At 50.2% G+C, this 26523-nt stretch overlaps 1 protein-coding gene across 4 annotated transcripts; it reads left to right on the top strand.

The window, feature by feature from the left end:
* Positions 1 to 24203, top strand: ATOH8 (atonal bHLH transcription factor 8). 4 transcript variants are annotated; one of them, XM_061466590.1, is made up of 4 exons: positions 1 to 93; positions 391 to 1010; positions 14683 to 14874; positions 16072 to 16411. In XM_061466590.1, the coding sequence occupies exons 2-4, from the start codon at positions 561 to 563 to the stop codon at positions 16132 to 16134; spliced, it is 705 nt and encodes a 234-aa protein (XP_061322574.1). In that variant the 5' UTR covers positions 1 to 93; positions 391 to 560; the 3' UTR covers positions 16135 to 16411. The 4 variants fall into 4 exon arrangements, with proteins under 4 accessions (XP_061322574.1, XP_061322582.1, XP_061322564.1 ...); XM_061466580.1 differs by lacking the exons at positions 1 to 93; positions 16072 to 16411 and adding an exon at positions 23235 to 24203 and having other exon boundaries at positions 546 to 1010; XM_061466569.1 differs by lacking the exons at positions 1 to 93; positions 16072 to 16411 and adding an exon at positions 15429 to 16065 and having other exon boundaries at positions 546 to 1010.
* Positions 24204 to 26523: the final 2320 nt, after the last annotated feature.

Here is a 26523-nt window from a genome sequence, read left to right as displayed (position 1 = left end):
GTGAAGTCAGGCACCCCCCGCCTCGCAGATGAGGATCTTGACTGGGGGGGGGGGGGAACAAGCGATAGGAGGGGAGAAACGGGATGAAGACGGGTTGGAAACCAAAGCAAATCACGGATTTCCCTGGGGAAGCAAAGCGAAGGGGGGGGGAGGTGGGAGGGAAGCGCACACGGTGGGTCGCGGCGAGTCTCCGGGGGGCAGGATTTCTCTTCCATCGCATGGAAAAGCGAGATTAAAGAAGAAAGTGGGAGTGGGGTGGGAGGGGAGGGAAGGGAAGGGGGGGTGCGGGGGGGATGAACAAAGGAGATTGGCAGCACAGCTGTTTTGGGAAGAGAGAAAAAAAAAAAAAAAAAAAAAAAAAAGAAGCCCAGCCTTCCTGTTTCTTTAAAGCCGCTCATCGGCGCGGCGGGCCGGCTGCAGGCGCTGGGAGGCAGGCTGCGGGGAGCCGCGGACGCACGGACACACGGACGGAGCCCGCTGCGGCGCAGATGGGCAGCGGCGAGGCGGCAGCAACAGCAGCAGCGGAGCGGCCGAGCGGGCGGCGCTGAGCGCTCCGCGCCATGCGGAGCACGCCGCTGACCGAAGGCGAGCCCTGGCCGCGCCTGTGCCCCGCCGAGCTGGGGGGGCTGCGGCGGCTGCGGCGCAAGCACGGCTGCAAAAGTTTCCGCGTGGAGCTCAAAGTGCTCAGCGGGAGGAGGACGGGGCTCCGCGCCCCGCACCACAACCACAGCCACCCCGCGCCGCCCCCCGCCGCACCGCCGCCCGCCTGGCAGCCGCGCAGCGCCGCGATCGCCGCCAGCGCCTTCCCCGCCGCCCCGCCGCCGCCGCCGCCGCAGCAGCCGCCGCCGCCGCCGCCGCCCGCCGCCTCCCCGCGCCCGCGGCCGGGCGAGGCGTCCGGAGTCTCTCCGGAGATCAAAGCCCTGCAGCAGACGCGGCGGTTGTTGGCCAACGCCCGGGAGAGGACCCGCGTCCACACCATCAGCGCCGCCTTCGAGGCGCTGCGCAAGCAGGTACCTGCCGCCCGCACCCCCGCGGGACGGGCGCGTAAAGGGTGCGCGGATGGCGATGGGCATCGCTGGGCAAATAGCAACCCCCCCCCCCATCGCCTTCCGCCCCGCGTTCCCTGTCGGCGGCTGCTCTGCGCTGAGGTCAGGGTGGGTTAAAGGCAGGAGTCCGGAGTGGACGCCTGACAGAAGGGGAAGTCGGTTCAAAATGCCTGGAAGTACCAGCCCTGCAAGTATGCTAACACTCAAGATAAATAAATAAGGGCTTTTAATTTGCTTGCAGTTAGGAACTTTCGGACTTCCCCCCATCATCCCGGAGAGAGAGCTGCATGGAGGGGTGGGAAATGAAAACAGAACAGAGAAAGCCCTCCGAGTGAAAACAGCGGGTGCAGAGAGGCACTTGGCCACGCTGCGAGCTGGGTGATGCTCTGGTACCAAGAGCACGTGTACTTGCAGCTCTGCTGCTGGGGTGGGCTCGCTCAAAGGGATCACCTGGAATTTGGGCAGTAGCAAACTTCTGTTGACTTCTGTGTCAGGGTCTTTGAGGTTCCTGCGGCCACCTCTGAAACTTTCTGTGTGTCCTCTGTCTGCCCGGGATAGCAGAGTTCAGTTGTGGTCCCAGTTAGTTTCCCAAGGTTTTTATAGTAGTGTGTGCTTGAAGTATGTGTGGTGCTGGGCTTCCTTGTTGAGAGGTCTTGAAAATGCTTGTGGTCTCCTGTGAAGGGTAATAGATGTGTTCTCACTGGCAGGGTGAACCTCCTGAAAGGTAAATGAAGGTTCTGGACAAAATCCCTCCCTCACCTTCCTACCTTTATGGAAGGTGAGGTTTGATCTGGAGAAGCCACAAGGTTCTTGTATCTTTTCCAGAAGAATAAATCAGTGCCCTGGCCACTGTCATCAGCCCTGTGCTTTCTTCTGTGTGTAGGCACCCTGTAACAGCTCACTGACAAAGATGTGCTGTCACACTATGCAAGCCCAGCTGTCCCAGCTTTTCTGCCTTTCCAGGATGCTGCTGGGACTATCCCAGGTGTGTAGACAGGAGGAGGTGCACAGGGCTTGGAGGCTGTGAGCTGCAAATGGATCTAATGGTGAGTGATGCTGGGCATCACCTCTCCCAGGATGGTCCCTCCAGCCCAGTGGGAGCAGCACGGGGCTCACACACTCAGACTTTTGGCTACCATCTTTCAGACATTACTTATCCAACCCATTCCCTAGGGGACTTTAAGACTCAATCCTGATTCCTGCTTAGAGGAGCTCTGCTTGTTCCCATCTCCTGCATGATGCCCCTCTCAGTGACTGCTGTGTGTTGGGTAGCTGCACCCCAAGAGTTAATCCTTCCCTGTCATCTGCTGCAGACTTCCATCCCCAACCTCAGCTAAGACTAGGACTGTATGTCAGAAGGGAATTGCCAACGAGCATCTAAATCAGAGCATTTTAAATCACCGCACGGTGGTGGGATCTGACAGCTTCTGTTATAATCACGGTAATCCAGCCCATGCTGGATGCTGTCCCTCCGGTGCTGAGAGGCTGTCCCTTGTAGATGCAAACTCCAGACTTGATATATCTTGTTTCTTTAAGCTGCTTCCATATCTTGGTTGTTTGGCGACTGTGTAACACGCTTGGAAGTGTCAGCCTAATTCTCCATGGACAGACATCTACACCACCAAAACCGCAAGGGGAAGTAGCACTGATTTCCCAAATCACTGGCAATCCTGTTCCAGGCTGAGCCTCAAGCAGAAGTCAGGCAAGCAACAAATTAAAGCAGCACTCTTTTGGGAAATGGGCAACTCTTGAAAAGCCTCAGATTCCTGGCCTTGGCCCTGCCTTCATAAATCATTTCAGCCTTGGACTCAGCTGGGAGCACAAAGAGCCTGGAGAACAAGTTGCTGTCCTCTCTTCCCATGAAAGCCGTTCTCCAGGGTCAGCACAGGAGCATACAGGCAGAGCTGTATTCACGCTGCAGAGAGAAAGGAATCATTCTCTGGGAAACGCTTGCTGCGAGGTCTTCCTAGCAATTTGCTGAGGGGTGGGCTGGCTGTCCCCACCATCATTGGATGACATTTGCATTCATTTCTTGTTGGGCTGCCAGCGGCGTGCTTGGTGCTGTACGTGACATCAGGTGACAGTCAGCTTCATGGAACATACGCACGGCGCTGGCTTGTCACTCAAATCATTCACACCGGTGCTGGCGGAAAGGGTCTGTGAGGAGCGGTTTGGATCGGATCAGATGAGAGGACGTTGCATTCGGTCATGTCCAGCGAGAAGCAGGGGCGTGGAGAGGTGTGTTTGAGGAAGGAAATGCAATAGGGAGGCTTTCTTTTGCTTTGGGTAAGCATTAGCTTTCCACATCCCTGAGCAGGGGGCATGCCTCCCCATGCGGGAGGCAACCCCCGTGTGGCAACAGCCACAGACCTCGGTTTACTTGTTCCTCAGTTAGTCCTCCGTCCCCTCCTTGTCATCATGTATCAGGCCCTTAAGCAGCTGGGAGGTTTTTCCTGAGGCACTGAAACTGATACCTCCCTGCAGACAGGGGGGAGAGGAGCACGGGAGAGCGCAGTGCTTGCACACAGCCGGCTCCAGCCCCTTTGGGAAGGGGTTGGGTGCTGGATGTGGAGCCCCACTCAACCACCGGTACCCAGCACCCATGCAGTATCATCCCCTTCCCCACCCTGTTTGGATGCGTGGGACTGGAGATGCCCATCCTTGCTGGTATGCATGGGATAAAACCCTAGTGCTTGTAGGAAGGGAGCCCATCCATGCCTGGTGAGGAGGAGGAGAAGGGGAAGCCATGCAGGGCACCCTCCCCATCTTGGCAGCCCACCCCAGGGTGAGTGACTGGCACGCAGCGTGTGGGGCAGATGGGCTGACAGCGGCATCCCTGCGCTGCACAGCTGTGTACATATGGCACACATGTTTCGGCTTGTGTCGTCTAGCAATCCAGATGGCAGGAAGGGGTGTTGTTTTCCTTTTTCTTCCCCAGTTCTTGATGGAGGAAGAGCCAACCACAGTTGTTTCATACCAGAGAGACTAATCCAGCCGTGTCCCTGAGCACTAAGCTGTCCCCGGCTCGCCTCCAAGGCCAGGGCCACCTCAGAGGTGGGAGGTAGACGGGAAGCTGGCTGCTGTTGGGAGAGATGTGTCATTGCTGTAGTGCTTGCCCTTTGGTGTTATGGCCACTTGGAATGAGGGTTTCTCTCTGTATTGAGCTGCTGCCTTCACCATAGGTCTGTAACACTGAAGTGGGACTCAAGGGTAGATGCTCCTGAGATACAGCTCCTTCCTCTTAATCTTGGCACTTGTAAGTGCCGTCTGCAAGAGGTTTCCCCTGCTCAATCCAGAGCATCATTTGTCCCTGTGATCCTTCCACTGGGGCTAATAGAGTCATTCCCCATGGGAAACACTCACCGGCTTTTTGACATGGTGGAGATACTTCTGCTATACTCTGCTGTCCCTCTGCTGCTGCCTTTCTAGGTGTCCCTCCTGGGTGCTGCTCTGGTCCCCATAACTGGGCAGCTCCTACCTGGAGCACTGGTCTGCCCTCGGATGCTCTGGTAAGTGCTGGTCAGTGAGTTCTTGCTGTCCAGCTGAACTGTCCCAGCTGCGCCTGGACCTCCCATAAGTGACATGGTGCGTTGTCATTTTTCTCTTCCTCTCTCTGCCATTGTGGGTGGTCAATGAACCCAAACATCTCTGATGAGGAGATGCAGCAATGAGTTCACAAGAGCCCAAGGGTCATCTCCTCCTCCATCTGAAGTGCCTTTGTGGATGTTCCAGTTCATGAAGTGGTGCAACTGTTCGGAGGAAACAAGATGCGATGCCACCACTGCACATCTGCAAAGCAACTGCTACCCAGACTGGGTCATGGTTGCCAGCAACACTGGCTCCGTTCTTTGTTTGCAAATTCCTTTTGGCAACAAGGGTTGCTTACTCCAATACATCCCAAGTGTGAAACAGAGCCATCTGCACAGTTATTACAGCATTGACTTAGCCACCAGTTTGCTCCTGGAGGCCTTGGCCAGGAGGAGATAGTGCTCTTCTCCGTTAGGCTGCAGTGGGCACCCAAGCAAGCCAGCTCCCACCAACCCATAGCACTCACAGGGGTTGTGATTGAGCTCCTCAGCTGTGCTGACAGACCCTAAGGTGGCAGCAAACGCTCCCTCGGTGGACAGAGACAACCACAGCAGCCTTCCTCATCTGGAGCCTGCCTACTCTTGCACATCTGGTTTCTCTATGGAGCACTGCTGTCCAGCTCCTCCTCAAGACAGCAAAGCATGAAGCCACAGCGAGCTCGAGTCTGCGCCGGGAGCAAATGTGTCCACAGACATTTATTTTCCCTTGAAGTATATTGACTTTCCTCTAAATCTTTTCACCACTGCATTACCAGGGCTCTCTCAGCCTTAGCAGCTGACAGCCTTGCTCTCTGCACTCATGTGGGTTCAGGGGATATTTTAGGATTTTATAGGGCTTTTTAGCTGCTGGAGTAGAGGTTTTTTCCCCCACACCAGCATCTTTTCACTCTTTGCTGCTGGCATGCACGTGGCTGCTGTGGCTTGGTGTTAAATCAGTGCAAAGAAGACCCAGCTCACTCCCATTAGGAGCATGGTGGGACATCAAGAGCAGCAGCCTCAAGGCCATGGGAGAAGGTTGTATTGCTGTGGGGTGGCATTAGGGCAAGCTGTCTGCAGGGGTTCGAAGGGACAAGCCTGTCAGGGCCTGTGGCTTGAGCAGTCCCTTAGCCACAAGCCAGTGGAGGCTGTGACTATTCTGGGAATGCCACATTACGTGCTTGTCCTCTTTGCGTGTCATCCCAAAGGTGGCTGTGGTTTGTCACCTCTGCAGACGGGACACTGTATGTGACCAGTGTCCTTACTGCGTGGTGGGAAGACTGAGAGCTTTTCTCCATCACCTGCTGACATCTCCCAGCCCTCTTCCCAGTGATTCATCCCCCAATGATCCCACCAGCAGGAAGCCCTATGATGCCTTCAAACACAGCTCCTTCAGACCAACCTCCCAGTCAGCTCCTTGGGGGTGACAGCAGGAAGGTTTGGCTCTGCTCCACGGTGGCAGTTGGGGAGATGCTGCTGGGCTTCAGGAGAGTTGGAGCATCCTCCACGTGTTGCTTACAATGCGTGGTGCCACCGCTGTACGTCGTCATCAAACAGCACAGTGTTAACTGGAGCATCTCGGTGGTTTCAGCTAGCCCAGAGTGATGCTTAGGATTATTTAGAGCCTGGTTGGGGAAGAACTGAGTGGCACTGTGGTTTAACAGCTAAAGAAGATGACAAAATACTGGCCCGAGGCAACACGAGGGGAGAGAAAATAAGGGAGAAACCAGACAAAAGGACAAAAATCCTGAAAACAATGCCTGTGTGTCATCAAGAATGGGGTTTGTTTGCTCCCCTGGCCACTGCCTAACTGATTTTATCCTCTGCTACAAATCCCGCTCCTGTCAGGAGGTATTTGCTGTGCCTGCTGCAGCCACCCCGAGTTAACCTCTGTGTTTTCTTACGGCTCCTGCTGAAATCAGAGGAAAGAGCCTGCTTTTCTCCGTCGGGCTTTGAATCAAGCCTCCGCTCCCTGCCTTAATCCGCTCTCAAATTCCTCTCTGGGCTGTGGTGGGGAGGTGGGACACTTTATGGTAGCTCGCAGCAGATTCCCTCAGGCTCTTTGTTTCCCTTCCTGCACCTCCTTGGGTCCATGCCATGTGTCTTCACAAAGTGATATATCCCACCCCGGTCCCAGTTTGCACTGTCCCTTGTGCCAAGCAGGGATGCGGGGATGCAAGCAGAGCCATGTCTGTGCTGCAGGAGAGTTGAGTTCCTTGAGCTGGGCTTGGGGCAGCTCCTGAGTCTAAGCAGTGATAGAAAGGGAGCGGAAACCCCTGTGGTGTCCAGCAGTGGCTGGTGACTAAAGAACACCAAGACAAAACTGGTGTAATGCCACTAGCTACAGTGGAGCTTGTTGTCCTATTCCCCAGGTGAATTGGACCCATCGGACCTCAGATATGGTGACCACTACTAAAGTGTCACTCAAAGTGTTTCCCCACTATAGTGCTTGAGGGTAGCCCCTTCTAGAGGAGATGCCCTGGGGTTTCTCCTGTGATACTGCAGTAGCCCTTTGTGTAGTGATTTATTCTGGGAGGTGGTTCAAAGAGCCTGCAATAAGAGCTTTGCTGCAGCCCAGCAACGTGGTATTTTTCATGCATGATACTGAGAGTGTGTGTTGCATGCCCCGAGGATCTGCAGGAGGCTTTGACGGTGCAAAACGTCCGGGGATAGTGCAGGAGGACTGTCCAAAATGGAGCAGAGCCAGTGCTGGGGCAGCATTAACCAGACTGCCATTTGGAAGAGATCCCTGGGGTGAACTCACCCAGCACCACACCTAGGTTTTGTTTGGAGGAAGCCAATTCATTCGCTCCAAGGAGTGAACTCATGTTTTTGCAATGTGAGCGATGGGGGAGCCAGGAGCAGGGAGGGAACCGGGAGCTAGGTTATTTGACAGCCTGGACCCACCCAAGAGGCAAAGGCGCCTGGATCGGGACTAGTTCTCCTGCCTGAGCGATGCTGCTTTTGTTCCTGTTGGCATTTGGAAGCTAGGTTTGGTCCCTGGCTGGATGCTCTGCTGCCTGTGGCGAGGCAGGGATGAGGCTTGCTTTGAAGCTGCTGTGATTGCTTGGCTAGAGCAGGGCTGCCCCTTCCCACCGCTGCAGCCTGGTGGCAGAGAAACAAAAGCCCCACATGCCCCTGGTATGAAATAGCTGCTATCGCTGGCAGGAATAGAGGAGCAACTGGCACAGTGATGGTTGAGGGAGGTGATTGTGCCCCTCAACTCTGTTCTGGTGAGACCCCACCTGGAGTACTGCATCCAGCTCTGGAGACGTCAGCATGGGAAAGACATGGAGCTGTTGGAGAGGGTCCAGAGGAGTGAGGGCCACACAAGTGATCAGAGGGATGGAGCACCTCTATGAGGAAAGGCTGAGAGAGCTGGGCTTGTTCAGCCTGGAGAAGAGAAGGCTTCAGGGAGACCTCATTGCAGACTTTCAGTACTTATAGGGGCTTATAAGAAAGATGGGGAGGGACTTTTTAGTAGGGCTTGTTGTGATAGGACAAGGAGTAATGGTTTAAACTAAAAGAAGGTAGATTTAGACTAGATATAAGGAAGAAATTCTTTACTATGAGGGTGGTGAGGCACTGGCACAAGTTGCCCAGAGAGGTGGTAGATGCCTCATCCCTAGCAGTGTTCAAGGCCAGGTTGAACAGGGCTCTGAGCATCTAGCTGAAGATGAAGAACATCCACAAAGCAGGATCTGGCCTTGCTGGGCTCAAACCCGTGTTGTGCTGCCCCAGAGGTCCAGTTTGGTGTAGTGAGCACCAGTGGCATGGAGAAGCCATCGGTGGAAGCTGACTGCTGCTGTGCCATGGGCAGGAGGAAGGGTGTTTAGGGACCAGGGCCATTCAGCAGCTTCTGGGAGTAGTATTGCAGGCAGCTAAGCTGCAAGTTGCTTGGTGGCTCATTGTGGTTCTTCTGGGTCCTAAGTTCAGTCACGCCATGGATGCCATGATGCCATTACTGCAATCACCATATCCACTCACTGGTAACCAACTGTACTGAAGGGGTCTGGCAGGACTGGGAAAGGACATCCCAGTAACGCTTGCAGGCTTTCCCATCAAACAAAAGTGTGTAAATCATCATATCCCATCCTTGATGTTAGGAAGACTCGGGGTGTGTAGCTGTAAGGAGCAAGGTAGGGAAGCCAAGTCCCTTGCTGGTGAATCTGAACACACCAACTAGCCCATCAACCAGTGGGTCCCCCAAGAGGTAGGAACTTCTCCATCCAGAACTGGGTGGAAAGAAAACGGCTGGATCCAAACCCTTTCCAAACACGCTCCACAATGTTAACACAGACAATGATCTTCTGGACAAGGCCTTCAGGCTGATAGAATCACAGACTGGTTTGAGTTGGAAGGGACCCTTAAAGCTCATCCAGTTCCAACCCCACACTATGGGCAGGGACATCTTTCACTAGACTAGGTTGCTCTAAGCCCCATCTAGCCCTTATCACGTCCAGTGATGGGGCATCCACAACTTCCCCTTCTCCACACAGTAGTTCATACACCAGCCATGGAGATACCTTAGGTGGTGAGAGGAAGGTTTCCCCTGTGCACAGGAAACACCAGCAGCCCTGTTGCCTTTCCCCTGCGGTGCCTTAACCCCAGGAAACATCTGACTCACTCTGGAGTGGAAGGAGAGATGTATGAGAGCCAGAACTATTAAGCACTGGACATTTGTATGAACCTTCTGGAAACATTTTTGGCAGGAGGCACAGCACAGACAATGAGACAGTGCAGTTCTATGGTGTTCAGATGCAGGGAAGAGGCAGCCAGATGCTCTCCCGAGAGGGGAGGCTGATGTGTTTTAACTCCCAGCATAAAAATAAACCAGATGGATTAGCAGACAGGTAAATTCAGCAGCTTAAATACGGCATGTTGGGAAGGAGCTAACTCTCAGGAGGGCTTAGCTTATGCTGTGTCGCAAACACAGGCGTTTCTCTGTCTTGGAGCCACCCCGTCTTCCCTGCTTTACCCAGGAGGGCCTATTCTGCCCTATGTGACCTTCATGTGGAAGGGATCTGTGCAAGTCTGTGCTGCAAAGTCCTGTTTCCAGCAACAGAGAGGTCTGGACCCCCAGCACCCAACACTCTTCTTTGTTCCAACATACTCATGCAGAGTGGACGTAGAAATTGTGTCTTACTGATAAAGACAGAGCTACCCAGCCAACAGCTCAGTGGTGCGAATTGGCTTAATGCTTCTAAAGTCCGTGGTATGCCCCTGGTTGTTCCCCATGGACCTGTCATGGTGAACATACCCTGCATCCTTGCATGGCCAGGGTGGTTATTTTACCCTCTCAGCCATCTTTTTCTCTAGTTGTTCCCCAGCCTTATCCCACTGTCTTCTTTCCTGTGTCCTGGTGTGAATAAACCCCAAGACCATGTCACTAGTGGATAACAGTGACCCTCGAGAGGGCTGGCTGTGGGCTGAGCGCTGCTCCAGTCAAATGTGCAGCAGTCTTCCCATGAACTTCAAGGGATCATCTTCAGTCTTCCAAGCGTGCTGCCTCTAAATCACAAATGGCAAGGATAGAAAAGACCTGCTAGGTCACATCCCGTTCTGCCTTCCTACCAAAGAAGGACTCTTCTGCACAGGAATATGTCTCAAGAGCATTCATCTCCAGCCCCTGCCAGCCTGGGGATCACTGATAAGACGGGTGAGACTCTGCAGAGCCCTTCTCAGACACAACCAACAGACATCCTTTGGCTGAAGCCCTAGCTGCTGCTGCTCCCAGCCCACTATTATACTGATCTCCCAACGCTGAGGATGGTGCCCGTATGCTTTGCTTTCTAGCAGACAGCTGCATTCCTTCGGATCAGTGTGAAATTTCAGTTGCAGTTCCTTCCTAATTCCTTTTAATCACTGCAAATATTGCAGGATAGATGGTGAGCTGCGCTGCCGCTCGGCAGAAAACAGTGGGGTCAGATAAGGGATTGTCATTAACTGCATGGGAACTTGAGCTCTCCCCTGCTTCCCTTGGGCTCTGAATGGATCTGCTCAGCTCCTGTCTTCACAGCTCTCCCACCAAAGCACTGGTGTCTGTTCATTTCAGGTGTGATGAGCAAGAAGGTGGTGGAAGGAAAGGGCTTGGTACTCACCAGGAGTGCGATGGATGCCTGCTCACATTACCTCATGATGAAAATCTGTGTACCTTGGAAGCTGGGAGGGTTACACCTGCGTGGCCACACCAGCATCAGGCATTTTTCCTATTTCTGAGATGCTTGCTTTGGTTTGGGTTGGATATTGAAGACTCTTGGCATCCAGGTGTGTCATCGATACCCTTCACTCCAGCTTGTGCAAATCTATATCCTCTTCCCTATTGGCTTTATAGTAAAGAAGGGATAAAATCAAAGTTCACTTTCTTACACCACCCCCCGCTTGGGGAAGCTTTGGATCTGGATCTGAACTAAGTGGCTCATTCCTCTCTCAATTTCCCATGTTTAATTCAAAAGGAAACATTAAAATGGCAGGAGCTGAGCCAAGACAGGGAGGGTTCAGATGAAATAGTTATTCTAACACTGTAACCATGGCAAAACTCTTATCTCCTAATGTCAGTGCCCCGCACCCATCACGATGCTATCTGAGCTCCTCAAGGTGAACCTCTTCCCATGGATGCATGGGGCAGCTCCAGTTTGGACTTTGCTGGAGCATGTTGGAAGAGTGTTGTGTATTCCCAGGCAAGGGCTTTGTCAGCTGTGTTAGCACTGAGATCTTTCTCACAATTAGCAGCGAGCGTCCCACAGAACAGTTTGTGTTTTATTTTGTTCCTTCTTCTTGGTTTTGGGTTGTTTTGGGGTGTTTTTTTTTTTTAAACACACACAAAAAAAGAGCAAAACAGATGAGGAAAAAAAGACTTTTGCCTTCTTGTGTTGTAACTGGACAGCGTCTGTGCATCAGCATCAAGGATTTCGTGGTCTATTTTCCTTCCACTCGATTTAACTTCCTTCTTGCTCTAATTCTGAAATTATTCCCACATTTCACTGAATTCTTCCATTTCAGTTTCCATCTTGCTTTGTTCTTTTCACGCTGCTGTTTGATCTGGGATCTCCACTGTTACACTGGGAGTTTCTGCGGCCTGGAGCTCTTGCTTTCAAAATAACTCTGAGTTTGTTGCATCTGGGGGCCAGGTATTACGGTCTGAGGGCAAGCACAGTTGGTGTGTGCATCGTGCTGCGGAAGAAGTGAAGATGAGGATTTAGAGAGAGATTTTGTCTGTCAAAAAGGGGCCCTTTGTGCCCTTTTCCAGCATGTCCATGGAAATGGACTCCAGCCATTTCCAGCCACCTCACTGATTCACTATAAAGAGATGGGGACAGCACTCAGCTTTGCCTTTTCCTTAACTGCCAGCTTTGGAAAGAGGGTCTTACAGGGTGTATCTTGAATCCCATGGGACACATAGTGATGTTTCCAGCAGGAGGGACATGGAAGTGGCTCTGTTCCTTTTGGGTTGGTGTTACCAGCAGAGTTTTTGCTTTGTGCAGCTGCCACCTGAGGAAAATGCAGCAGTGACACTGGGTATTCCCAGGGAATAAATAGATTCCCTGCTCATTGCAGGGAGGGGTTGGACTAGGTGACCTCCAAAGGTCCCTTCCAAACTATTCTATGATTCATTGCCTCATCAGGGGTATCAGTAGCACATTGTATGTATAAAACAAAAGACCCTTTGAGGCTTTTTGGCTTGCTTCTGGAAAGGTTGGATACTGGTGGGCACCTCGGCTGTAGCATACAAGCCAATTGGCCCATAGTGTCGTGTTAAAATCCCTGTGAATAAGGATGATCCAACCAATTGTAGTTGGTTTGGATTTCCATAAGTATTATGGCAGAGCTCCTCCCTAGGAGTGCTTGAAGAAACTGAGCATCTTGGACAGGAGTGTGGGTTAGTGATTGGTGGACAGGCAAGGGATGGAGGGGAAGGGGAAAAGGGCTTGTTCCCACAGGGAGAGAACTCATGAGTAGACAAACTGAGGTCTTACTCTGATCTTAGTGCTGCTTCAAGCAGGGAGTTGGGTTGGAGATCTCTGAAGTCCCACTGCCTGAAACGGTGTGAGCTGTGCTGCTGAGTGTGTTTGCAAATGACCTGGAAAGGTGGGTGAGCAGTGCAATGGGAAGTTTGCTGGCAATACTCCACCAAAAGGTGCTGCTATTTGCTAAAGGTAGCAGAGATAAGAATTGTAGAGGGACTTTATGGCTGTGAGTGACTAGGTAATAATAATATGGCAGATTAAATAAATACAATGTAGATAAAGTGATGCATATGGGGAAAAAAACAGATTCCACATATGCAGTGACAGACCCCGAGCTGACCAGTATCTCAGAGAAGAGAGACATCAGGGTTTCTATAGATGGTTCAACAGAAGTCTCATGTCAATGCCTGGCGGTGGTCACAAATCAGGTCAGGAGTTATGAATAAAGGACTATTAAACAAAAAAGAGAACATAGCATCTATTAGATAGATGCATCCACAGAGCACCCACGACATGAATACCATGCATTGTTCTGATCCTCTCAGCTCCAAAAGGACTAGCAAAAGTTCAGGGAAGAGCAGCAAAGGCCATCAGAGATAAGGGATGGTTCCACACACCCATCTGCTACGGTGGTTTGATCTTTTTCTCCTGGAAAAGACGCTGAAGGGATGGTGGAGGACAAAAAATGTGTGTTACAATAGAGGTGAATGAGTCTATTGTCCTCTATTCAGGTGCAGGATCTGGGGGGCTTCAGGTGAAGACTGTAGGAACCAAGTTCAACATGAGCAAACTTTGCAAAAGAATGTTGTGGGTGCTCGAAATTGGCAGGGGTTCAGCTTATCAGACTAAATTCATGGGCAAAAAGCATCTATCATGGGTTGTGGGATACGGGGAAGGCACATCTAGCTGAGGTTAGCTGGAGCCAGGCGGAATACCTGAGGAGCGTATTGGAGAAAAGAGAAGCTGAGGCATGGGCATGGCAAGAAGCATTAAAAACTCTCCAACCCTATTGACACCCTCGAGGGATGAGGAGGATGGAGACTGGTACGGAGGCAGATGGTAGAGGGACACTGCGGTATTCCGGTGATTGATGCAGTATGAAAACTTAGGATTGACGGGCGGTCAGACAACACGAGTGGCTAGGATGGATTTCAGATAAATGCCCGGCTCCAGTTTCCCGTAGGCGATAGGCCCCTGTGCGTTAAAGGCTGAATGACCTTTAGCAATTTTGCAAACTAGCAAGCAGGGCCCCGGGCCTATTGAACTCAGAGGAAGATCCCTCTTTAAGCTGGACACGTTGAAGTTGTGTGTGCAAAATTGAGCCTATACGTAGGGCTTTGGTGCGTCACGATGGGAAAGCAGTCAAACCCTGTACAGCAGGAAATGTATGCTGCTCAGTTATTTAGGCACACACTGTTTAGTTGGAATTGTCTGAATGCTTCACATTACACTAGGAACCTTCAAGGGTAAAGAAATAAATTGCATCAGATATGGCCAGAGCCCTGAACCAGACTCTGATCGGGGAGGTGAAGTACCATGATGGGGTGTTTCGGCAGGTAGGAATTACAGCCACCAGATCCTGCTCCTACAACAGCATTGTGGTTTTGCATGGGCTGGAAGTCATGATTGCTGCTGTTTGAGCACAAAAACACCAGGTTGTGATATATTTGCTCATACCCCCCCTTAGTGCCTTATTCTGCAAGACCTGCAATGGCATTGGAGCTACTTGCAGGGAGTAAGTTACTCAAGATGAATAACTGGATGGCATGGGGATTGCAGATTCCTGAGACAAACAGGGCCTCTGAGAAGCAGCCTGAGCAGCAGGCAGACATCCCAGGCCGTATCCTGCCATCACATTTTAAGCAGAACTGCCCTGCTGAAATCAAGAGGCTTCGTGCTGCTTTCATCCCCATGGAGAGCAGTGGGGGAGTTCTTCTTAAAAACCTGTTGGGACCATATGGCCTTTTATCGCTGGAGTTCCTATTTATGTTAAAAACTGCTAAGAAAATAACCTACAGTTGTTTTGCCATGCTTCAAGCAAGATATTTTGTTTATCTGTCCTAATTTTTAATTTATTCTTCTTTTTTTCCCTGTTACCCTTTCTAGGTTCCCTGCTATTCTTATGGTCAAAAGTTGTCCAAACTGGCCATCTTGAGAATAGCCTGTAACTATATCCTTTCCCTGGCCAGACTAGCAGACCTGGATTACAGTGCTGACCACAGTAACATGAGCTTCTCTGAATGCGTGGAGCAGTGCACTAGGACCTTACAAGCAGAAGGAAGATCTAAAAAAAGGAAGGTATGTTACAGCCTCCCCCAACGCCCCCCAAATAACAGGAAAAGTTACAAAAGCGGGGAAAAAAAAGGAGGAATCCAAAGGGGGTTCCTTCTTTTCCCAATCTCTTGGATATTTCCTGGGTTTTTTCATCCCTTGCCTTTCCCTCTTGCTTTTTCTCCTCCATCTGTCTGATCTTGTAATAACTGCATTCCTCTCTAATCAAAAGCTTTTCTCTCCTCCCTGTCCTCTGCGCCGGGCTCTTCCTCTCGTTAGTGGCCCATCGTGTGTTTAAACATGAGCGTGATCCTATTAGAGTCATCTTGGGGCTGTTACTTGTTAAACCAAACCAACCTTGAGCTGCCTTTTGGAGCCCATAAAAACACGGTCGCCTCCTGTGTTTTCTGTTTTGTTTAATCTAACACTTATCTCCGAGAAAAATCGCCCCGACGACAACAAAAAAGTAGCTAATGGAGACGTTGTATGTATAAACACATTAGTAAGATGTATGACCTGAAGGACATGTGGGTATCTTGAGGAAACAACGTTAAATCTAATTATGCCCCACATTCCTTTAGGTTACTTAACACTGAACCAATTAGGTGAAATCATCGTCAAGCGGCAGGAGGAGGAAGCGGAGCGCTCTGCCAGTTTTCCTCTCGGAGAGTGACATGGGTGAATTAAAGGAGTGATTGATGTCTTTGTTCAGGCTTTTATGACAAAAAGAGTTTTGTAAACTTGAATTGAACTTCCCCCTGCATTCTGGGCTTGCTTGTCAGGCGGGATAATAAATCAGCAGGATTTTAATGGATGAATGGGCAGCTGAGCCGGGGAGCAGGCTCCTTCCCCAGTGTCATTAAGATCTGCCTCCAATTCGGGCAGGTTTCCTCACTTTTTGTCCTCTTTAGCCCAACAAATCATCCTACAACAATTTAGTTTATAAATAAGCACAATAGCACACTCTCTGGCGCTTCCTCTCACTGTCATGGCCTGTATTTATGACCCTGGGGCAGCAGTGCCAGGCAGAGATGCAACACTGCTTGACCACAGACAACATCACTAGGTGAAACTGGGAAGTGCATGTGGAGCTCCTGGGCATGGCCCAGAATTTGGGGTTCATTGTGGGGTTCATAGTGCCACAAGCAGTGGTGTCCTAGGGACGCTGATGTGATGCCACTAACCCTAGGGCAAGGTGAGAGTTGGGTCTTGGGTCCCCCCCAGGCCAAGATAGAAGAGGACAAGCATCCTTCCTGGGGCTTCAGCAGATTGCTAGTAGAGTCTTGAGTCATCTCCCCAAGTCAAGACAGAAGAGAAGAAGAGGGTGAGCATTCCTTTGGGGGCTTCAGTAGATTTCTGAGTGGGTCTTCAGGCTTTGAGTGCCCAGTGGGCTGAGACTCATTATCCTGGCTTATGTAAACCAAAGAAAGCTTGAAGACAAAACACAGAGCCAGATTTCAAACGGCTCCAAATCTCGGAGAGTTCACATCTGAGGGTTAGGGCTGGATCAATCCTTAATGAAAAAAAAATTAAATTAAGAATTAAAAGCCTTCCATTTATGGCATTTGTTCTCTAAAGTTTGCTCTGGAGCATATGCATGGACAAAAGCCCCAAACCCATTCGAGCAATGAAACTCTAATAGGCACATCCTGCCTCCCAATGGGCCACCACTGGCACACAGATACAGCATCACTAGGACAAAATCTGCCTTATCTCCATGTTCTTGAAGGACACCCACCTTAACCCTTCCCCAGAGGCCCTATCCGAAAATGAAAGCTGGGCTTTGTACCTGAGGCAGGGTCTCAGTCCCTGCTCTGCCTTGTTTTTCTTTCTGGAATGTGTCTTGCAAATGTACTTCTGCTGCTTGGGAAAATCCAAGTTTAGGGCATTCTGTGGATTCCCCTGGCTGATAGGTGTGATTTTATCTCCAGCTATATTTGCTCAGGTGATTGCAAGAGCACACTCAGCTGGTGAGGAACCCAAACACGGTACGTACCAAACCCAGTAGTAATTCCCAGTAGGCGGGAGTGGGGATGCAAAGCCTGTGCTGGGAGAACTCATCTTGGTATCTCCCTTTCTCCTTGAGCCAAGCAACTCAATGGCATCATGAGCACAAGGGAGGGAAGTCACAGATCCACGATGGCTGTGCAGGGAAGATCCAGGCTCTGGATGTCAGGTGATGAAGGGATGTCTCTCTTGGGGGGTCTCACACGGGCAGCTGAATGAGGATGCAATGCCTTGGCCCCAAATCACCGTGCCCTCATTCATTTGGAAATAGTCACGTTTTTACTAAGCAGTGTGTGTTTTTAATCAGTTCTCCCAAACCACTGCTCACTGAGCAGTTTCTCCGAGTTACCGACCTTGGGGTGGTTGTTGTGTTTGTGGTGGTGTTGTTTCAGGGGTTTCCTTTTTTAATCTCTCTTAAAAAGTATCACAGCAAGCCCGAGCATAAACCTCTGCTCCTTGAGCTCTACCGCTGGGTCCACAGCACCCTTATCTCCTGTCATCTCCATTTTATTGTGTCTCTGCCTTTATCACTCACTCTCTCAGCTCCCTGATTGCAATGTGCTGTGGCACTGTGAGCTTTTCACACTAAAAAGTAGCTGGTTGGAGTTTGTTTTGGCAGGCAGGGGCTCCAGATGTTGCCTTTGCTGGATCGTGCGTCTCCTTTTGCTTTGTTTTTGAGGGCGGATTATCTGTTGTCCTTAACGTTAGGTTGTTGTTCAGACTTTGCTGTTGCAATATGAAGCATAAAGGGGTGGTTTTTCCCCCTCTTTCCACTCCATTTTATTAAATAGAAAAGTTGGCTTTAGCCTTTCAAACTTGACCAGGGGGAGAATAAGCCCTCCCTTCCAGCCCTAACTATAGTTATACGGTGATTTTAGTTGTTGCAACTGAGACTTGACCGAGGGTGTTTGGTGATGGGAGATCTCATTTATAAGCAGCAAAGGGGGTAATTGAAGGGCTTCAAATGCCTTTTCCTTTCAAAACCAAAAGCTGCATGGGGGGTGGTGAATTCTGATGATAGTCTTCATTTTTTAAGGATTCCTTTGGCTTGATTATACAAGTGATCTGAACTACACTTTGCCCTTCACCATGCTTGCAGGAGTCGTGCCACATTGGAGATGTGGGTTGTGGCACCCTCAGCAGAGCCCTGAACCCTGCTGGGGCCACACTGATGTCCTGGGAAGAGGGGGGGACCTGCCTTTGGCTCTAGGCAGGAGTATCCTCCAGCAGCACAGAGGACGCACAAGGGGAAGGATGTGGCTCAGAAAGGGGCATTCAAGTTTCTTCATCCCTGGTGTACCCCGTTTCTGCATGGGACATGATCCTGAGTGGCAGGAGGTTGCCTGAAAGCCTCGCACAGATTTTGTGGGGGTTTGGGTCCAGCCTGCTCTTTGCACACTCTTTTATAGCCTATTCCCAGCAGACCCAGACTCTGGTGCCCTGCAGGAAGGCAGCGCGATGGCTTGGGGTAGGATCAGGGTGCGTGGCCGGGTGCTCTCCCTAGACACCAGTATTTTTGTGGGTGCACAGCTGTGTGCCACAGCCCCCCACATCCCACGGGATCCAGGCAGCACAACCACAGCCCTTCACAGAGCAGGATCCGACTGCTAATACCCTTATAAAACACCCCCAGCACTGAACAGACCCCCCCCCCCCAGGTGCTAAAAAGCCCACCCCAGTCTCCCATGGCAAGGTTCAGTTTCTTTGCCTTCCCCTCTCCCCTGTTTGCCTTTGCTTAGCCCCCGTGCTAGGCAGCAACATCGCCGTGGCCATGGGAGCTAAGCCGGAGCAGGGAGCGACGGGTGAGGGATTTTTTCCTCCTCATCCTCCCCCCGTCCAGGCTCTTCTGGCAGTCGCAGACTCCAGATGTTCGGAGCGCGAGCTGGGAAGTCCTGCTGGCGCCACTTGGGGCAGAGGGCAGGGGAAAGGCACGCGAGCTGGAACCCGGAGTACTCAGTCACTGCAGGACTTGGCGCATTCCCCAGCTCGCTGCTGGCACATTCCCCAGCTCTCTCCTGGCCATCTGTTCCAAAAAAACACTTTCAGAACCTCATCATCACTCAGGATACAACACTGCGAGCAGCTGTTAGCGAGGCAGAAGGGAAAAAAAATAACACACACACACACTGCAAAGAAAAAAAAAACCCCAAACCATGCTAAAGGTCTCTTTGTGAGAGAGGAAACTGGGTTATGAATAACAGGCGAGCAGTTGGAGCTCAATAAAAGTCTTCGGCTGGAATTTAGTTTCTTGGGTTGGTGCCTGTGTGTGTGGATGCGCACAGACGCAAGGAATTAAACATTAAAAATGCTCTTTATATATACATATGTATTCCCTGATAATTAAATGATAGAGGAGCGTATATGGAATGAAAAGCCATTCTGTTGGTTGCACTAAAAGGGCTCGCGCTATGTATGTAATTATTGCATTATATAAAACAGTTATTGTGGTGTTCTGCCATGCCTTGATGCTGACTCGTTGCCACTTTGCTAAAAGCAGAGCTCCCGCTGTAGGTAACACTTATTCCCGTTGGAAAATTCAAAGGAGGGCTTTCTGGAGGCATATTTACTTGCAGGAGTGACCAGGTTTTACGTTATAGATGAGAAATGGAAGTGGCAGGCTTGATTTGTATGGCACTGAAACCGTTCGCCTGGAGCATATTTTTTCACTAACAGGGTATCATGGCTCGTGATTTATTTAGACAGAGCCCAGAGATAAAGCCACAGCTCCCACCCCCTGGCTTGAGCAGATGATCCTGGCTGCCGGGGCTTGCTCTTATTGATCATCTGATATTGATTATTAGAACATATTTGGAGCCAGCACAGTAAAAAGTCTTGATGATCTGCACGGCGTTTCTTTCCCGTCCTGTGTGGGGAGAGGGGGGTCTTCTAATGAGGTTCGAGCTCCCTTTCCCTGCAGTTCGACTTAGCAGAGGTTCCTCTTTAAAAATAGCTTCATTTCCCTGCTAGGACTTGCAGGCGCGAGCGGGCAGCCAGCCAGTCTGCTTCCCCACGGCCGCCAGCTCCATGGGCCCCGGGGAGGAGCTGGACCACAGGAGAGCAGCGTCCCGCTTTGGAGCCGTCCATCTGCCTGCAGGACAGTGGGATGGCAGCATCCCTACTGGGGGGGCCTGATCCGCCTGGCCATGGGTTATCCCTGCCCTGTGCTGCCTGAAGGATTCCACGCCCGGGGAACAGACCTGCTTAAAAATAAGATGGTGGGGCAATAGTGAGGTTGTGTAAGAGCTGTAGCGGATTCCTGTGCTTATTCTTTGTGTTTTATATGTCCCTGCAATCTGAAACAACAATTGCAAATGGGACATGAGTGTGAGGCTAAGGGCTCATGATAGAGCCCTTTCCAACCCTAACTGTTCTGTGATTCTGTGTTCATCCAATGCTGGGCAGGGAGGCAGCATCAGCTACATGCTTCCCTGAGGGCACTGCACACCCTGTGTTGGCCCATTTGGGGATTGAGCATCGGTACCCCAAAGAGAAGGGCTGAAAGCTTTTCCTTGCAAAAGGGGTGTGATGTGGGACCCCACTGTTGCGTGACAGCACCCCAAAACCCTCTTTGATTTAAAAGGGGTGTTGGAGCAGCCACATTGCAGCATGCAAAGGCTGGGGCATGGAACAGGGTCCCATCGTAGGCTCCGCTCCCTTTGTAGCGAGGGTATTACCAAGAATAGGGTAAGATCCACCCCACAGATATCAGGTAACTACAGCAAAAGGAAAATGTGAGTAGAAGAGACAGGAGAAGCCCTGGAACAAAGGCTGACTCAATTCCAGAAGTGCTTTGATTTATAGAGGTTGAAATGCTCTGGGATGCTGCAAACTCACCAAGGTCATTGGGCCAGTTGTCAAATTCAAGAGCCATGGGACTTCTGATATTATTAGTTTAAAGCAGACCCTGGTTAATAAATCTGTCTTCAACACTCCTGGCTGGAGTGGAAAAGGGTGGAGGGGGAAAGAAAGGAGCCTGTTTCCACCTAACATAACCCATGGCCGGCACTGGGCAGAGCCCTGGGACCCATTGAACATGCCAGCAAGGTCTGCTGAGCTCCATCTCGTGTTGCAGAGGGATTTCTCCATTCCCTTTCCATTTCATCTGCCTGGAAGGTTGCCCTTACCCGCCCTTGGCTGGTTTGTACAGATTCGCTCTTGCGCCTCCATGGATGATCTTCCCCAATTGCAAAGACTTCAGAGCAGAGACCTGCCACTGAGGCTCCTCTTCCTAAATGCATCCTGCTTCCCAAAATGCTTTTTATCAGCATTGAGCACCTTGAGCTAAAGGGTAGGGTCTCACTGAATGAATGCAGGAGGTGTTAACTGCAGTTCAGGTCCTATTTGTTCAGCACTTTAAAGAGCACCAGAGGCACAAGAGAGGGGACCAGGCGCCTTGTGATTCCGATGGCTTTGGCTTAGGGCATAAGGCTGCTATTGCTGGGTAGTTCATTCCTGCCGTGGAAAAGGTTTTTCTTGCTAGGACTGCTGTTCCAGATGGGAACAGGGGGGATTTGTCTCTCTACTGTCTTTTAATATTAATGAGAGTGGTCATTTCTCCCCTCCTTTTTCTTCTTTTACATTTCTTTCCATGTGGGATAAATTAAAGCACTGACTTTTTCTATTACAGCTTATTAATATATATTATTTATTGTTGGAAAATGATTTCAGGGGTCTCCAAACAGAAACAGAAACATTTGCGATACACAAGGCTGTTTGTTGTTCTCCTATCTAAACCTCATTTATTCAAAATCCCAAATCCCAATTAAAGCTGTGAATTAGGGCAATAGTTCATATGTTCTCCTGCTTCACACAGCACTAAGTAGTGTCTTACAGTCAGCAGAGGTGCCTCCTTATTGATAATAATTGCAATAATGAGCTCTGTTTTCAGGTTTGGTGTGTGCCAGATGTGAAGAGTTCATTATTGCTTACGCAGGAGAGGAACCAGTTTGCACTGGGACTTTGTTATTGCTGGGATGTGCTGGGATGCAGCCAGCCCATGGCTCCATCCTGTCCTTCAGCAGACTTGAATGGCCAAAACCTCCTCCATGTATCCAGATGTGTTGACCCCAACTCCAGGATCCAGGGTCCAGCAGAGACCTGCATTTCTTGCATGGAGGTTGACCTAGGCCCTTTTGGAGCTCTTATTGAGTGAAATCCTGATGGTCCTGGGGAAATCCTGTGCTTCCCAGGTCTGTACTGTGCAGGAAGGGATGGCAAGGTGGATTTTGGGCCTCTCTGCCCCTTAGCTTGGCACGGATGATCAGCTGTGGTGGTTGATCTCCCTAATGATAGTAATCAAATAAATAAAACCATAAAATAGGCATCAGTCAGTAATATTTTATACCTTAATGTTACTGTATCTAATAATAGAAAAGAAGAGGCAGTACAGAAACAAAACAGATTCAGGAAAACGTGTTTTTCAGGCCAAGCTTTAAGGAGTTTGACCTTTCTGAGGTTGTCAGAAGGATGGCTGGTCTATCCAGGGAATTGATGACTGTGTCCAAAGGACCTTCAGAGGTTGTAGTGCACCCTGAAGGGCTCTTAAATCCACTGGCAAAAAGCGAGAAACAGTGGTTGGACTCCACAAATGGGATCTCGTTTCCAAGTTTCTAATTCTAACTTACTTAAAGAAGGATTTAGGAGCCCACGTGATGAAGGCAGTTTGGACAACAGAGATGTGATCTCATGAAAGAGCAGGCCCTGAGGATTTTACCCTGTTTTGAACTACACTAACGACTGTTTGTGGGATATTCACAGAGCTTATTTTAATGTTAAAAGGGACTTAGATGAGGTTTTTCCCTGCCTGGAGCTTCTGTGCTTTGGAGTTGTGTGTTTTCCAATGGATGTGGCCATAATACTCTCTAGCCAAATCCTGTTATCCCAGTACATCTGCCACAGCCATGACTTGCAGTGGGATCACAGACACAAGGAGCAGGTTGCAGTCCTTTAGGCTGAGAAGCCATACATGCGGGATAGTGAATGGGATAACTAAAATACAGACATAAACCCCATCTCCTGCACAAATCCCCTTTGCTTTCTAAAATCGGCTTCTGAAGCTGAAAATAGACCCCAAAAATCTGCAGGTCTTGTCAAAAGCAGGTATTTGCCATCATTTCTAATTGTGGCAGGAGCTGCAGCCCACACCTTGTATTTCCACCCTAAGCCTTCCTCACCCTTCTCTTTGCTAGTCCTTCTGCTCTCTGTGGGCTCTGGCCACTGTTGCGGCACCTACAGGGGGTTACTCTGCAAGCCCAACTCTTAAAGGTCTTCATACCCATGGCCAATGGTCCCCAAGGACACCCCAATGGTGATCGTTGGTGCAAGGAGCCACCAGGACACCATGTGTTCACTGTTCTGATGGTGCATCTTTCTCTTTCCAGGAGTAATAACAAGGAGGGGAGGATCCAGAAGAGCTTCCCAGCCAGAGTTACATCTGTTCTTGGCAAAGGTTGCACGATCCAGATGAAGACTGCAAGCAGCATTTTTGCTGAAACCCCTTTTCGAGCTGACAGTTGGCCAAGGAACTTTCTTAATCTCTGGAACAGAAAGGAAAAAAGGAAAAGAAGGAAACAAAAACCAAACAAGGACAGGGATGCTTCTTATTGTTGTTAAGCCAGCCACCTTTTAGTACGTGCAATTTATTTAGCACTTTTCCCTTTGCTTAACTGGGAAATGTTACCCTCTCAGCTCATGTGTACAGTAATTTGTTGTTGTTGTTGTTGCTGTTGTGCCAAAGATTTGATGGAGCTTCTACACTGTGTCTTATTTTTGCCTTAACGTTAAATCTTTGAGCCAAAGAAAAGTCAGAGGTGCCATTGAGGTGGCAGCGAGCAGGCCGGTGACACATCTGGGTTTAGGAATCCTTCTGTCAGTCACCTCTGATGTCTCCTGCCCGCAGCCCTGGAGCCAGAATTTGGTGCAGGCAAGAGCTGGGACAACACCAAGTCATGCTTCGGCGTTTCAGGTTCGCTTCTTTCTTTGGGCTAGTTCTGCCTGTTGGGCAATGTCCTGATGTTCCTGCCTGTGCAACACATCCACAGGGTAGAAATAACTGACACGAAGTGAGAGCTGAAACAGGAGATGCGAATTTCACTCTTTTTTTAATAAATAAATAACAATAAATAAGCAGCAGTTAAGTGCCATGTCAAGCAAAAAGAAAGGAAATCAAAAGGAAGTTCATCAGGCAGGATGGAATGCAGCAAAACAATTCAGCGGGCGTTTCAGGTTTGTGAAGTTGTTCTTCTGTGGGGTTTTTCAAGTGGCCAGAAACCCATGTAATGCAAAAGCATTTGAATCCTATACTGTACCTTTCACTTCAAATTGAAGTAAAAAGAAAAGATTGAGAAACATTTGCTTGGAGTAAGCAGACTTTATAGGTAATGCAGTTCGTATGCAAGACATCTGCTAATGATGGGGGGACAGAGCTCCGTGTGCACATACATACAGGTTACCAAACCAAGGGGGTGTGTTTTGTTTCCCACTCAAGGGGAAAGGTTATTTGTGAGGCCAGGTTCCCATCCTGGCGACATCAGCGTCAATCAGGTTCCTGGGTGTCTGACTTACTCCAGTGTGGATCTGGCCGGGCATCGCCAGGTGCTGGGGAGGGCAGAGGAAGGGGAAGGGAAGAGTCTCTGTTCTGCTGACATGAATACAAAACTTTAACCCCTCAGTGCCTGCCCGTTTATTTCCCAGACACACACACACAAAACATGAGCTCACCAGAGCAGGGGCTGGGGTGCCAGGCTGAATGGTGATGGTCTGCTCACTGCCAAGTCCTCTGGTCCCAGCGAGGACGGGCGAGCTCCCAGTGAGGATGCTCCAGATGTCTTCTATGTGATTTCTGGGACGCACAGAGGATGGCTGTGTCCAAGCCCCCTCCCAGGAGCTCCTTATACTGCTCACCCCTCCACCCTCACCGCCGGTCATTATTAGCAGCCCAATAAAGTGCGTTTTTAGATTGTCATTTGTATTTCTTTATTAAAGCACAGTTTTGAAGCTTGTCTTTCATTACATACATTAAAGCCAACCTTTTAGCTTCTAACAGGTAGAGGGACTGAGCTCGCAGACTGCAGGAAACACTCCAGAACTGTTTGTACCCATGGCAAGGGGTTGGGTTTAAAGTCCATTTGCTTTCAAGAACCAACAAGCAGTTGGACCTTGTGAATGCAGCCCAGCCACAGAACGCAGTGAGAGAAAGGCAGCTGGAAGGCAGCAGGACACAAAAACAGCATCACAAGATGACCTGAAGGGGGAACTGCAGGTTTTGTATGGGGCTCTGCTGCAACTTTCCCATCTGGGTTTTGAGCAAGAGCAATGGAGGCAGCTCGGGGTTGTTGCTAAGGAAGACCTGTGGGCATTTCTTTCTTTAAACAGAGTCAGACATTCACTGGGCATTTTTAATGTGAGAAATACCACCGTATTTTAGTCCTGCAGTGGCTCTGTTTGTGGGAGTTAATAATTAGCAGGCAGGCAAGGTCTGCAGGGAGTCACAGAGTCAGCGATACAATACTGCTGATATTCTTTATTTACTCTTTTTCCCTTCCAATGCCAGTTATAGATAAGGCATTTGCTGTAAATACGTAAGTCCCAAGCTGGGCGGCATCACTGGGTTGCGACTGGGGCTTTAGGTCATGCGATATTCTTTGTCCCCCTGGTTAGGGAAACATTAACCCTTGGGATCAAGTTGCTTAATTACAAATTCCCCAAATTCACTTTGCTTAAACATTCCCTGCTATTCCCACCCTACCGCTGCCCTCTAGTAAATGCAGGCAGAAAGTCCCTAAAAGTTAAAGGAAATAAATTGGTTTGCTTGGTTTAAGAGAACAAGGCTCTGCAAGAGGCTGCGCGGATGCTTTTTCATCCCCAGTGAGGCAAGAGGAGCAGCAATGGCCATCCATAACATCACTCTGCTCCCCAGCCTAGTTCAGCCAACCAACTCTGACAACGAGGATAAATCTCTACTGAACACATGAGTTTGAACACCACCATGGAGCTGACACTGCTTTCCTGGCCTCGTGTGCACCCAGCGCCAGCCGAGGCACAGAGCTGACCTTGCCTCACTCCTCCCCAGCAAACACGCCGAGCGATCGCTCTCCCCTGCAGATAACAGGGAAATGATGTTTGTTATCCTGCTGGAAAAGCAAAACAGCCCTCGTGCTGTCACCTCCCTGGGGTCAGCAGACACAAAGCCTTTGCTCCCAGTTGGTGCCAGCCCCCAGCTCCACGCCTTGGGTGGGAGGGCACAGGAACCCTTGTAACGTAGCCCCCACATAGGACCATGTGCAGGACCCACTGTGGGACAGAAGGGAGATGTTCATTATGCAAAGGGGATGCGGAGAGGGCGGTGGGATTTGTGTTTTTCCCAGATGCTGAATGCCATATTAAACTAGAATGGCATGTATAACCACAAATCACACACCAAACCAGTAACACCGCCTGGAGATGGACTTGGGGGTGTTGGTCGATGAGAAAATGAACATGAGCCGGCTTCAGTGTGCACACGCAGCCCAGAAAGCCAACCGTATCCTGGGCTGCATCAAAAGGAGCGTGACCAGCAGGTCGAAGGAGGTGATCCTGCCCCTCTGCTCTGCTCTTGTGAGACCTCACCTGGAGCATTGTGTGCAGTTCTGGTGTCCTCAACGTAAAAAGGACATGGAAGTGTTGGAACAA

The sequence above is a fragment of the Pezoporus flaviventris genome, unplaced genomic scaffold (genome assembly GCF_033815535.1).
Source record: "Pezoporus flaviventris isolate CSIRO_AGI_PZ_B2104156 unplaced genomic scaffold, CSIRO_AGI_Pfla_v1 ptg000002l, whole genome shotgun sequence".
Lineage (NCBI taxonomy): Eukaryota > Metazoa > Chordata > Aves > Psittaciformes > Psittacidae > Pezoporus > Pezoporus flaviventris.
The sequence above is the reverse complement of the archived record's forward strand: the minus strand, read 5'-3'. Positions and strand labels throughout refer to the sequence as shown.